Source organism: Rhinolophus hipposideros (genome assembly GCF_964194185.1).
Source record: "Rhinolophus hipposideros genome assembly, chromosome: 14".
NCBI lineage: Eukaryota > Metazoa > Chordata > Mammalia > Chiroptera > Rhinolophidae > Rhinolophus > Rhinolophus hipposideros.
The window spans coordinates 15,543,223-15,556,534 of record NC_138060.1 but is presented as its reverse complement, the minus strand read 5'-3'; the positions used below and the strand labels follow the sequence as shown (position 1 = coordinate 15,556,534).

At 40.4% G+C, this 13,312-nt stretch overlaps 1 protein-coding gene across 10 annotated transcripts in view; it reads left to right on the top strand.

The window, feature by feature from the left end:
• PXK (PX domain containing serine/threonine kinase like) overlaps positions 1-13,312 on the top strand; it is a 68,643-nt gene that overhangs the window by 18,723 nt on the left and 36,608 nt on the right. For all 10 annotated transcript variants that reach the window (XM_081072011.1, XM_081072014.1, XM_081072015.1 and 7 more), the window contains exons 2-3: positions 2,891-2,941; positions 5,297-5,344. In XM_081072011.1, the coding sequence (XP_080928137.1) occupies positions 2,891-2,941; positions 5,297-5,344 (99 nt within the window). The remainder of the gene's footprint in view (positions 1-2,890; positions 2,942-5,296; positions 5,345-13,312) is intronic.

Below are 13,312 nucleotides of genomic sequence, written 5' to 3'. Positions count from 1 at the left end.
CTTTTTATTTGAGATAATTGGAGATTCACGTGCAGTTGTAAGAAATAATTCAGAGAGATCCCAAATGTCCATTACCCAATTTCTTTCAGTGGTAAGGATATCTTACAAAATGAGTACCATATCATAACCAGGAGAGTAACATTTGATGCAGTCAAGATACAGAATGTTTCCACTGTCGGGAGGGAAAATTTTCCTCTACCCTTTAAGGTTCGTCTGGCTGGTCTAATAATCAAATTGACAGACAAATTAGCAGGTGAAAAAAAAATTTAAGTTTAATAACATGTATATCTCCTCTATACATGTTATTCAGTTAAAGACAAAAGAAGATGTGGAAGGTGGGGAATGAGTTGTGGAAGGTTACAGGGGAAGTACAGTGAACAAACGTAAGATTGTTATGCAAGATTCAAGGTCCTGCCTTCTCTTGGGCTAGTGAAGGCAGGCCTGGGACAGTGACGGAGGGAAACAGTCTCATAAATGGAATTTCCCTTCCAAATGGAATTGCCCTTTACAAAGGGTAATTTCTACTTGGTTTTCAGAGCTTCTCCCATGTCTGCTGTTTCTTAAAGTTAACCAGCCTAAAATAATCGATATCCCCAAAGAGTCATATTTTGGGGAGGCAAACTCTGCTCCCCTTTACCATCAATCCAAGCAACCTCATGTTTTAGTCTGTTCAGGCTGCTATAACCAAATGACATAGACTGGGTGGCTTATGCACAACAGAAATTTATTTCTCACAGTTCTGGATGCTGGAAGTCCACGGTCAAAGTGTCAGCATAATCCCAGTCTACTGAGGGTCCTTTTTCTGGCTCATATCTGGCACCTTCTCAAAAGTGTCCACACATGGTGGAAGAGGCAAGGGATTCCCCTGGAGTCTCTTTTGTAAGGTACTGATCCCGTTATGAGGGTTTCACTCTCAGGACCTAAGTACCTTCTGTCTTGCGGGGGACCCTGCTTGCTGCGCCATTTGTCGTGTGGGAGACCCTGCTCGTTTCGCCATTTGTCGTGCGGGGCGGCCTGCTAGGTCTCTGGTCCCGCTCCCCACGTAAGAACGCAGGACATGGCTAGGCCAAAAAGGAACACCCATGGAGCCATAGATAGGGGAGTCATACCGCTATCGTCTCACTGGAGGCCGGATCCACATGACCTGGAACCTGCTGTCGGCTTCTCTGCCTGCCAACCGACTGACCAACGCAGCCATGGCGGTTACATCAGTGGCTAATTGGCTAACTGGTTACAGCTGACGACCATCTACTACCTGAGCCAGCACCTTTCCACGTGAGGCCGAGAGCCTGGAAACTGCTCTCTGGGACTCTGTCCCCACATCTTCCAAAGGCCCAACTCCTAGTGCCATCATCTTTAGGAGTTAGTATTTCAACATGTAAATTTTGGGGACATAAACATTCAAACCACAGCACCTCACTTTGCCGTTCTATAGCCACAGCCATTTCCCTCCCACATGTCCCTACCACCCCAGCCTTAACTCTTGGCAACCACTAATCTGTTCTCCATATCTATAATTTTGTCATTTCACATTATATAAATACAATCATATACAGATGCTCCTTGACTTACAATGGAGTTATGTCCCCATAAACTTACCATAAATTGAAAAACTATTGTTAAGTCAAAAATACATCTAACATGCCTAACTTACTGAACATCATAGCTTAGCCTAGCCTACCTTAAACATGCTCAGAACACAGTATCCAAAAACCGCTGGCAGCATAGTACACTGGAGAGTATCTGTAGTTTACTCTCGTGATCTCGTGGCAGGCTGGAGCTGTGGCTTGCTGCCTCTGAACAGTAGTCGCATGAAAGTATTGTTCCTCATAGTGCTAGCTTGGGAAAAGATACAAATTCAAAATCTGAAGTAGGATTTCTACTGAATTTCTATCGCTTTTACACTGTAAAGCGAAAGAAAAATCATAAGTTGGAGACCATCTGCAGTTTATAATCTTTCAGAATTGGTTGTTTTCATTCATCATAATTCTCTGAATTATCAAGTTGTTGGCTTGTATCAGTAGTTTATTCCTTTTTGTTGCTGAGTAGTAGTCCATGGTGTGGATGTAGCAAAGTTTAACCATTCACCTGTTAAAGGATATCTGGCTGGCTTTACTTTGGGGCTCTTATTAATAAAGCTGCTATGAACATTTGTGTAGAAGTTTTTGTATGAACCTAAGTTTTCATTTCTCTGGGGAAAATGCCCAGGAGTACAGTTGCTGGGTTATATGATAGTTACATGTTTAACTTTTTAGGAAACTGCCAAACTGTTCAGAGTAGCTGTACTATTTCACATTCCCACAGGCAATGTATGAGTGATCCAGTTTGTATGCCAGCCAGCATTTGGTGTTATTTTTGTTTCAGCCATTCTGATAGGTGTATTGTGATATCTCATTGTGGTCTTAATTTGCATTTGCTTGATGATTAGTCATGTTGAGTATCTTTTCATGTGCTTATTTGCCATCTATATATCCTCTTGAAAAGAATGTGTATTCTGTTGTTGTTGGATGGAGTGTTCTATAAAGGCTAATGTAATCTTTTGGTTGATGGTATTGCTGAGTTCCTCTGTGTTTTTGCTGGAATTCTGTTTAGTGGTTCTAGCAATTGCTGAGAGAAGGGAGTTGAAGTTTCCAACAATAATCTTGGATTTGTCAGTGTCTTCTTCCAGTTCTATCAGTTTTTGATTCACATATTTTGTATCACTGGTGTTTGGTGCATACACATTTAAGACTGCTATGTCTTGCTGGTAGATTACCCTTTAATCTTAATGTGATATCCTTCTTTGTGTCTATTTTCTTTGCTCTGAAGTCTACTTTATCTGATACTTTCACTTGTTTTTGATCTTCTGATTTGGGTCTTTTATAATTGAGGTTCTTTTTCTCTTTTTTAGGAATATATCATTCGGGTACAAAGAGGAATTTCTGTAGAAAACAGCTGGCAGGTAAGCTATTTTTTTTGGGGGGGGGGTCATTATAAATGTTTAAAATTTCTAAACAAAATTCTGACTGTGGCATATAAAAAAATCTGGGAAAATGAGAATATGTATAAATACAAATCATACTTCTTTTAGATATAAACCTTTAGCTCTAAGACATATATCATAAAAGGCTTTTCTATTCCCAGTTGTTTGGTTTAATTTATGTTTGATGTTACCATGGAGAATATCTAGCTAGGAATTTGTTTTCTAGCTAGACCCAGAATAAGTAGGATAGGCAAATTACTTGTTTTGTTCCTAGAAATTCAAACCTCCCCAGCAGCCTTGGTTTGGATGAGGGAAATTAGAATTCAGTCCGCCAGGTACGGTAGTAAGGTGAGACAGTGCCCTGGACATTATAAAGTTTGGACACTGCATTTCATGGACTCCCAAGTTCACTCATGGACGATTTCTAGTACTGGTTCCCTTGTTGACTATAGGTGGGGGTCTTCTTACAGCCCCAGGGTCTGCTTTCCTCAGTGGTGGCCTCAGAAAAAAACTTCCTGCATGCAGCTTCCATCCCAGCTGACTTGCAGAGGGTGGCTGAATGCTGAGACCATTTCTTTCCTGTTTCAGTAATATAGTTACCTTCTTCCTCTTCCATCTTCCAAAACTCTTACCTTATCTTTCACAGCCCGACTTGAACCTTACCTCTATTAAAGAACAAAATTCAACCGAGTAAATTTGAAGATCTAATTGGCTCTAATAAGTGATTAATGAATCAGGTAGCATCCCACCTCGCAACTAGGGAGGTGCTCTAATGAGTTGTACAAAATGGAAGGTTTTATAGACAGAAGGAGGGTGGGACTAAGATGTTAAAAGAGTGAATTATTTTGGCAAGGACACCTTCTCTTAGGAGAAGGTACGGGGTCTTATCTGGCAGATTACCTCACTAGTGTTAATAAGGAAATTCCAGGCTCATTGATTTAAAACCCCACTCCTGGGAGGGGCTGAAACTGCAATTAGGATAGTTATGAAAGTTTTGGTTTGGTGACCTGGCTTAGCAAAACTGACTCCATTTTGGCCTTCCTTCCTTCCTTCCTTTTTTCCTTCCTTCCTTCCTTCCTTTCTTCCTCCCTCCCTCCCTCTTCCCTTCCTCCCTCCGTCTCTCCTTCCCTCCCTCTCTCCCTCCCTTTCTCCCTCTTACCCTAAGCAAGCTTTGACCACAGTGACCCATACTTGGTCTTTTCTTTGCCTGAAATTTCAAACTGCTTTTTGTTTGAATAATTATAATATTTAATATCTATTGAGCATTTGTTGTTAGGCACTGGTTCAAGGACATTAATTCATTCAACCTTTTCAAAACAGTTCTGTGTGGTAGTGTTAGCCTCATTTTACATTCAAGAGGTAAGTAACCGGTCCAAGGTCACACTCAAACCAGTGACAGATAAGGGTTGGCATTCATATATTCTCCATGGTTAACCACTATGCTACCTTTTGCTGCTTTGCACTTATCAGGGATGGCCTTATATTTAACTTTTGTATGTATATGTGACAAGTATTCTATCAGAAAAATGAACCTTTGATACAGTTTTCTAGATTTAGTGCATTAGAATTCCAGGGGATAAGTAACAAAAATGTAGACTTTTGGGCTCCACCCTACACCTACTGAATTAGATTCTCTGCAGTGCGGTCCTAGGTGATCTCCAGGTAAGTCTTCTGCAGGCTCACATTTGAGAATCATCATTAGTAGTTGAACAATCATCAAATTGTTCAAAAGCAAAATAATTTCCTTGCCCAGAGCCTGGAAAACTAGTAGAATTTGTCTATGGCCTAATCAAAGACATCAACATAGCTAAGAAAGAATGTGTAGACAATGGAAGGTGGACTGTCTGCCAAAAGGGGAAACATGGGAATCGGAGAGGTGTGCTCTCTGCCCGCAGCTGCAGTCCAGTCTTGAGAACAGTAGTATCTCACCTGGGGGTAGTTTTATCCAGAGCAGAGATGAAAAGGCCTGAAAACTGTCCACCTCCTTTTAGTTTTATTTCATTTTTTTTCCTTTTTTAGTAAATCATTAATTCATCTTTCCAGGTGCCTGGTTAAAAAGAAAGATACTTAAATGGCTATTCGTCCTGAAAACAAATACATTATCCCCTTCCCTTACCTGTTGGTGTCTTGTGAATTTGGCTGGCATTAACCAGTTTCCCATGGCCCAGCCAACCCTGGCACAGTGCTAGGTCTGTTTTCTGGGCCTGTCAAGTTAAACAAGTTAAGCACCTTTAGTGCAAGTGCCTCAGCTCTAGAAAGCCAGTCAATATTAAATAAGGAAATGAAAAGAGATGGTCAGTGCTGAATTAAACACCACTGTCTTGTTTCTTACAGATTGTCAGGAGATACAGTGACTTTGATTTGCTGAATAACAGCTTACAGGTAAATATCGTAAGACACTAATGACACACATTGATGGCCTAGGGTGTCTTAGAAACCAGTTGGAAATGGCAATATCGGGAACAAGAAATTAGCAAATTTCCCTGGCAAAAGAGCTAAAGTCATACTTTAAACAGATGATGTGTGTACTCTAAAAATAAACTTTCGAGAACAAACATGTGATTTGTAACAGTCACTCTGCAACTGAGTACCTTTGTGCCAGACTGCTTCCTTACCATGATCACGGGATGCTGTGTATTACCCTTTTTGCAGATTAGAAATGATTAAATGAATTGCTAGAGGTGTTCATTTAGATGGAGCTGGAACTTCATCAGACTCTTTCTACTAAACTAGGCTGTTTACTCAGCATTGCAGACCAACATTCAGCAGTAACTAGAGAATTTTTCAGTGTAACTTTTCCTTTTAAATACATATTTGTAAATTCCTTTGATTTAAATGTTCCTAAGTTGGTGGCCATAATGGAAAAAGGGATGAGCTGCATTCTTTCCCTGGAAACACAGCCCATACGGTAATGATTGAGGGGTCCTAGAGGGGCTTTAGTACTGTTGGAAATATTGGCAATACTACCCATGTCTTCATTTGGCAGATTGGTCTTCAAGTCCAGTGGATTACTGAAGATTATTGGGCTTGTGTCATATCTCAGATTTGATTGGTAACACAAAACCTTTAAACTTGAGCCAGGTTTATTACCTAATAAGCGCTTGGCTTATTACCAGCTCAGCTCCCTTCATTGGTGAGCTAGCCATTGTCACTTATTCTGAATGACCTCTGATCCTGTCCAAAAAGGTCGGGAGGACTGCTGGCTAGGAGGGAGCATAATGCTTCCTTTTCTTTAAATGTTCATGTTTTATTGACCAAACTGTGGAAAATAGCATTTGTAGAGTCCACACTTTAACATTATTTACAACACTGTTAAAAGCATTACCGCCCTATTTTCCTTCCAATAGAATTGGCCAGAGTGTCTGCAAACCTTTAGGTAGTTTCCATATGGCCATGCATTTGACACATGTTGTCTTTTGAAATTTTAATTATAGTATGACCAATTTAAATCTCCAGACAGAATATTGGCAGAGATTGAATTTTCCTCATAGATAGGTTTAGTTGGTTTCATTTATGGATTTTAATAGCATATTCTTTACTCTTAGACAAAAGCTGGGCCTGTGATGACATTATAGCTAGGGCACCAATGTGCAGTGTATTCCAGCAGTGGATGTTCTCCACAAGTCACTCCAGACATTTCCACGTGACAGTTGCATAGTGGCGTGAGCATCTTAGAGTTAACATGGAGCATACTATCTATTTTCACTTTTATACACGATGAACCTTCACCCAGTTTTAAAGAAGGGGGACTCATCTTTGTACTATGTCCTTCAGCTAGAGCTGAGTAAGAATTGTGGGAGAAATATTTCTAAAATGGAAATTGCCTGGGCCCAGCCCCTAAGAATGGGTTGTGGGGAAAGGTTTTAGCTCCTATTTGTTCTTGCTTTAGGGATACAAGGTTGAATCTTTGTTGACTATTCAATTATGGCATTTTTAATATAATAGAATTTTATTTTTGCTTCAGTGTAATTTTCCTGTTTAAAATGAGTACTTTCAATGTGCATCTTATTTCAAATGCAAATATTCATGTGTATTGATGTTGGCTTGTGTTGGGCAGGATATGGCCAGACATCATTTCAAGTGGGAGGTTTTTCTGGATCCAAGTAAACAAACAGAAGAAAGTACATACAGCTTTTTGGCAACAAACTGTTTTCAAAACAGCCTCCATAAAATAGACCAAAAGGATTCCAAAACCGCAGAATAAAACTGTGACCATGATTTTCAGTGTCTGATTACCCTTCTGACAGATAATGAGTTCCTGCTGAAGGAAAAGAAATGTAATACACATATGCAGAGTTCAATAGAAAAAATGCCTAAGCGAAAAAAAAAGCAGGATGTAAAATTATACATGCAATATAATATAATTACATGAAATGTTTAGAAATAAAGATTGGAAGGAAATATGCCAAAATGTCAACAATGGTGATCCCAGATGATGGGATTATGGGTTATGTTTTTTTTCTGCTTCTTTATACTGTTCTGTACTTTGCAAATTCTCTACAAACAAGCACATGTAAGCTATGTAAGAAAAAACAGAGAAAAGCTGTACTTTCCCAACTTTTTATAAGTGAGCACATTTTGTGGTAACAGTGAAGAAAAATCACCACCTTATTTTAAAGGCAACATCAAATTAGTAACCATCTAGGGAGACAGCATAGAACAAGGAAGAAGAAGGAAGCAGGAGTTGAAATGACCGGAACTGGGTCGGGAACCTCAGACTTGGGAAGGAGTCCAGGCTTATCTCTTACTGGCCTTCAGACATTGGATTAGTTATTTCCTCTTTCAGTCCTCCCTTTCCCCATCTGAACTGAAGGAGTTAAACCAGATCTCAGTTCTGTTGTAGCGCAAATGTTTGTTATTTGAATTTTACTGCCCATTGTTGACATTGGAGAGATTCTACTGTACACTGAGGGGACATGAGAACAAATTAAGAGTCTGTTGAGAGTTTAGAACTCCCTAGAATACTCACTGGAATGTGGTTGAATGCAGTTTGTAGGTCATTAAGATCTGATACCAGAAGTGAGAGATTGCCATATGGCCATGCATTTGACACATGTTGTCTTTTGAAATTTTAATTATAGTATGACCAAACCTTCAGAGTTTGAAGGTTTTTCCTGCAGCAAAAGGCAGTTTTCTTGAAAATGATACAGTTTGTCATATAATTTGCAGGCTTCTACTAGGCTAGCATGGGTCAGATTATGGGCTTTAGATCCCATTTTGGTGATCATCTCCCCTTTGCATTGTCATCATGCAGGTGTTATGAATGGAACTTTGGGGGCATTTTCTGCTGGCTTCCTTGTTCTCTTTCCCTTAATTCAAGAAGGGAATCCATCAGGCGTCTTATAGAGGAAAGTACTGGAAAATGGGATGATGAGGTGTCATGGCTTCGAGCCATCAGTGTGGAGGTATATAGGAAGTCACCGGCTTAGTGACTCTGTCACTCCATGTGCTAGTATTCTCTTTCCCATCTTATCATTAGTCACTGGAGTTCTAAATTTTATATTCTGAAATCGGTGAGCATTTTTAAAAAAATTCTAGGAGAAAGTTAAAAGAAAATAAGTGTCTCTTGAATGCTAATTTTTGTAAAAGGCAAGACTTTAAAATAACCCACACATTGCACAGTTTTAGTACTTTGCGGAATATGTATTGTGAGGACGTAAACTCCTCCAGTATGTCTAGCAGACTGACATAGCAGGGACACGATGACCACGGCTGTTGGCGAAGGACTCTGTTTCACCTGATGATTTGGAAGAGCTGATGGTATGTCTGGGCAGATGGGTACATTTTCCTAAGGTGAAATGAAGCTAGAAAAAATAGATTGGTTGAAGCTTGGAGGCCACAGAGTTTGAAACAGGTACCTTATCAAATTCATTTTCACATCCTCACCATGAATGAAATATTGCCCTACTGAGGTTTGAATCCAAAGATATTAGACATGACTCTCCATCCTGAGAGATGTGGGATTCAGCTGGGTCTGCCACTGGGCGGGTAGTGCAGGCAAATCTGCTGACACTGGTGAATGGCATTTAAAAAAAATCTGCTCTGTATGCGATCCGTTTGGTAAGCAAAAGAGTTTTTCTTTCTTTCCTTTTTTTTTATTTGAAAAAAGTAGTAAATGAGCAGTGTAAACATTTTATAGTATAGAAATAAAAATTAATTGACTAGCCCTCTACCAGAGGTAGCTTTTCTCAAGCAGCAACTTTAGATATTTTTTGTGCGTATATAACTATATCCTGGGCACACAGTCTCATATTCTCTCTCTCTCTCTCTCTCTCTCTCTCTCTCTCTCTCTCTCTCTCTTTCTCTCTCTTTCTCTCTCTCTTTCACACACACACATACGAGATTAATAGCCTGAAACTTAATAGAATTTTTAAAAGAAATAAATCGGTTGTATTTTCAGTAATATATTACCTTTGATTATTCTGTATTACTTAATTCTCCTGAACAAAAAAATAATGATAATAAAGTGATTGGTTTAGATGCCATGTTTCCCTGAAAATAAGACCGGGTCTTATATTAATTTTTGCCCCAAAAGACGCATTAGGGCTGATGTTCAGGGGATGTCATCCTGAAAAATCATGCTAGGGCTTATTTTCCGGTTAGGTCTTATTTTCAGGGAAACACGGTATGTCCTAGCTGAGTGATAGTGATGTGCTTTCTTCAAAAGGATGATTTTTTATTTAGCTAATAAAGAAACTGCTTTTAGGTAAAGCCCAATTGTGTGAATGAGGAAAATGACCTGAAATTTGTGTCTTATCTAGCAGTGAATTACCCCTGGTAGAAAATTCACTCTAAGTGTGCTCTGGCATACTTTCATTAATTAGGTTGGAGAAATAGGCAATTTAGAATTGTCCGCCAACCTTTTCATCTTGTCCAATATCAAGTTCAAGGTCTTCATTGTTGTTTGAAAAATACAGAGTGGAACAGGCTAAATTAGGTTTGCCCACATGGGTGGTTTAGATTACAGCCTTGTCTGAATTCAGGATGGCCTTCTCAATCAATACAGATGCCATTTGGACTGCTCTAATCTAAGCACCAGTGTAAAATAGCACTGCTTTTTGAAAGGGATTTTGCTCATTAAATTAAGGTACCAATTTGATGCTTTATTTTTTTAAGTTTAAAAATAGACTTGGAGTTTTAAATGATCTGGATAATGATAGTACATTGAGCACCTGCGTTTATTTTTTTCTCCCTCCCGGAGCCACTCAATTTACAACATTAAATTGATCTTACACACACACACACACACACACACACACACTCACACACACACAAATTGCAGAGGAGAAAACTACAAAACATTTGAAACTGAAAATTCAGTGGCTGAGAGCTTGTTGCAGAATCCAAGACCGGAAAGAACCCAAGTGGCACTCAGAGAGTTAGGAGAGTCTCCTTTATTATACTGGCGGGTTCAGCGGGATCCTTCCCAAAAGACTGAGCCCCTAGCAAGGTTTTGAGAAGGTTTTTATGGGTTGGGGACTTTCTTGAGTCGGGGAAGGGGTAGGTGTCATCTGGTGATTGGTTCAAGGTGTCTCTTGGAGGGGGTTATGCGGAAGTGGGCTGGGGCTTAGGCTGGGGACCTCTCTCTCCACTCGGGCCACCATTTTAGGTCGGTTCCACATGGCAGGGAACCATTTTAAGGTCAGTTTCCCCATCAAGCTAACGAATTAAGCAAATAGGGAGGGCAGAATTTTGACATGGGGGGTAGATAATCCCACTGGGTCCAGTTTACACCGCAGAACTTCTAAAAGCTTTAGCAATTGACGTTATAGGGGCTGCTTTCAGAGTGGGGTAAGGTCAAGCTAAAATCAGGAGTTGAAACTATGTTTAAGAAGCAGTCAGGGGCCGGCCTGGTGGCTCAGGAAGTTAGAGCTCCATGCTCCTAACTCCGAAGGCTGCAGGTTCGATTCCCACATGGGCCACTGGCCTCTCAACCACAAGGTTGTCCATTCAACTCCTTAAGGGAAGTGGGCTCCGCCCCCTGCAACTAAGATTGAACATGGCACCTTGAGCTGAGCTGCCTCACGGATGGCTCAGTTGATTGGAGCACAGGCTCTCAACCACAAGGTTGCCAGTTCAATTCCTCGAGTCCCTCAAGGGATGGTGGGCAGCCCCCCCTGCAACTAAGATTGAACACGGCACCTTGAGCTGAGTTGCCACTGAGCTCCCAGATGGCTCAGTTGATTGGAATGCGTCCTCTCAACCGCAATGTTGTCGGTTTGACTCAAGGGATGGTGGGCTGTGCCCCCTACAACTAGAAAATGGCAACTGGATCTGGAGTTGAGCTGCACCCTCCACAACTAAGACTGAAAGGACAACAACTTGACTTGGAAAAAAGGCCTGGAAGTATACACTGTTCCCCAATAAAGTCCTGTTCCCTTTCCCCAATAAAATCTTAAAAAAAAAAAAAAAAAAGAAGAAGAAGAAGCAGTCAGATCCCCAGATCTCCCCCCATCTGAGCAACTTCTGCCTGCCCTTCTCCCTCCAGCAGAAAACTAGAAGTTTATTTCCTGGAGAGGGTACAACAGTCTTTGGACTGGGGAATGCACGCACAGCTGAGAATATTTACATAATAAATAGCATAAATTTTGCCCCCAGCCCAACCCTTGTTCTTCTCTCCTCTCCTGCGGTCTTTCTCTCAGTTCTCTGAATACTGGCATTCAGACCTAGACCCTCTGGGCAGGAGAGCGGAAGATTCGTTTTTGGGGATCGGCGCAGCCTAAGAGGAAAGAGCTAAAGACTCTTTCTCACACTAAATACAGGTCACAGGTTCTTCCAGTGACAAACCTGAGGGAGGTCATGTGCTACAATGAAGCTCACAAGGACAAGCCCCAGACACTTACACGGAGCTTCTAGTCAGCTTTTGGTGCTCACGTGAAAGTATGAGCAGACAGCCAGGGGTCACCAGATTTGCACATGAAAGGTAAAGACCAAAACAAACAGAAAAGAAAAAGAACCTTTAGGAAGCAGAATACAAACAGGAAGAAGAACATTTCAGGCACTTCAGAAAAATTGTCTTTTATAATCTCAGAGAGATAAGAAATTGCATTAAATTCAGGATGTTATTAAGAAAAAAAGAAAAGAATACTTAGAAATAAAAAAGATAGTAGAAATGAAAACTCTTTAGAAGGGCTGAAAGATAAAGGAAATACCCAGAAAACTTTTTCAGTAAAAATAAAAAAGTCTAACAAAGGTGTGAAATCGGAGGGAAAAGATAAAAATAGATCAGTCCAGAAAGTCCAATTTTGGAAAATAGGAGTTCCAGAAAAAGAAAGCAAAGGGCATGTAGGGGAAGAAGTAATGACCTCATATAAGAAAATACCAAAGAATATAAGGATGTTATTAGTTTCTAGATTTAAAGGGCTAAGTACTCAGCATAGAGAATGAAAGCCGACCACATAAAGGCACATGGAATTCACAAACTGAGGTCAAAGAGAAGATCGTCAAAGCTTCTAGGGAGAAAAAAAAAAATCCAGAATCAAGAATCTACTGCTTGAGTGCTCGCTTCAGCAGCACATATACTAAAATTGGAACGATACAGAGAAGATTAGCATGGCCCCTGTGCAAGGATGACACACAAATTCGTGAAGCATTCCATATTAAAAAAAAAAAAAAGAATCTACTGCTTGAACCTTTAGCAACAGCACTGGAAACTAGAAGACAATGAGGTAGTTCTTAGAAATTCTGAAGGAAAAATATTTCCAACTTAGAATTCCACATCGAGACTCACTATCAATCAAGTGTGAAGGTAAAATAAAGACATTTACACATGCAAGTTTTCAAGACTTTTGTCAGCGTCCTAAGAGGCGGGCAAGGGAGATAAACTTTGGTGCAGGATGCCTAAGAAAAAGGAAGGAATGGATATCGATAGGGTGGTAAGCAGGAGAAAGACAAAAGCGTGTCCAGCATGATGGTGAAGGGAGCTTCCCGGACGCCAGCTGTGTAGCAGGGGTAGGGACCATCCGTCCGGCTTGAAGCAGGTCGGTGGGTTCCGGAAGATACTCAAGATGAAACCAGTGCATCTCTGTCTCTGAATACGTTGAGAAAGGGCTTAGACGGAGAGTTTGGAGTTGAGAGAAAACTAAAAAAAATAGACTGCCCGCTGATAAAGTAAGCATGGTAAGCATGGCTCTGGCTCAGTCGTGAATATCAATTACCTAATGTAAACTTGAACACTGTACTAAATAAAACAGCTGTATTGGAAGGATTAGAAATCAGATGTATGTGGGATGAGGTCAGGATTGTGAAAGAGAACTTAATCCCCTTCTTTCACGATGGGAAATTTATAGATAATACCTAAAAATGAAAAATTAAGCTATAACAATATAAACATGTCCCAATGCTGATTCG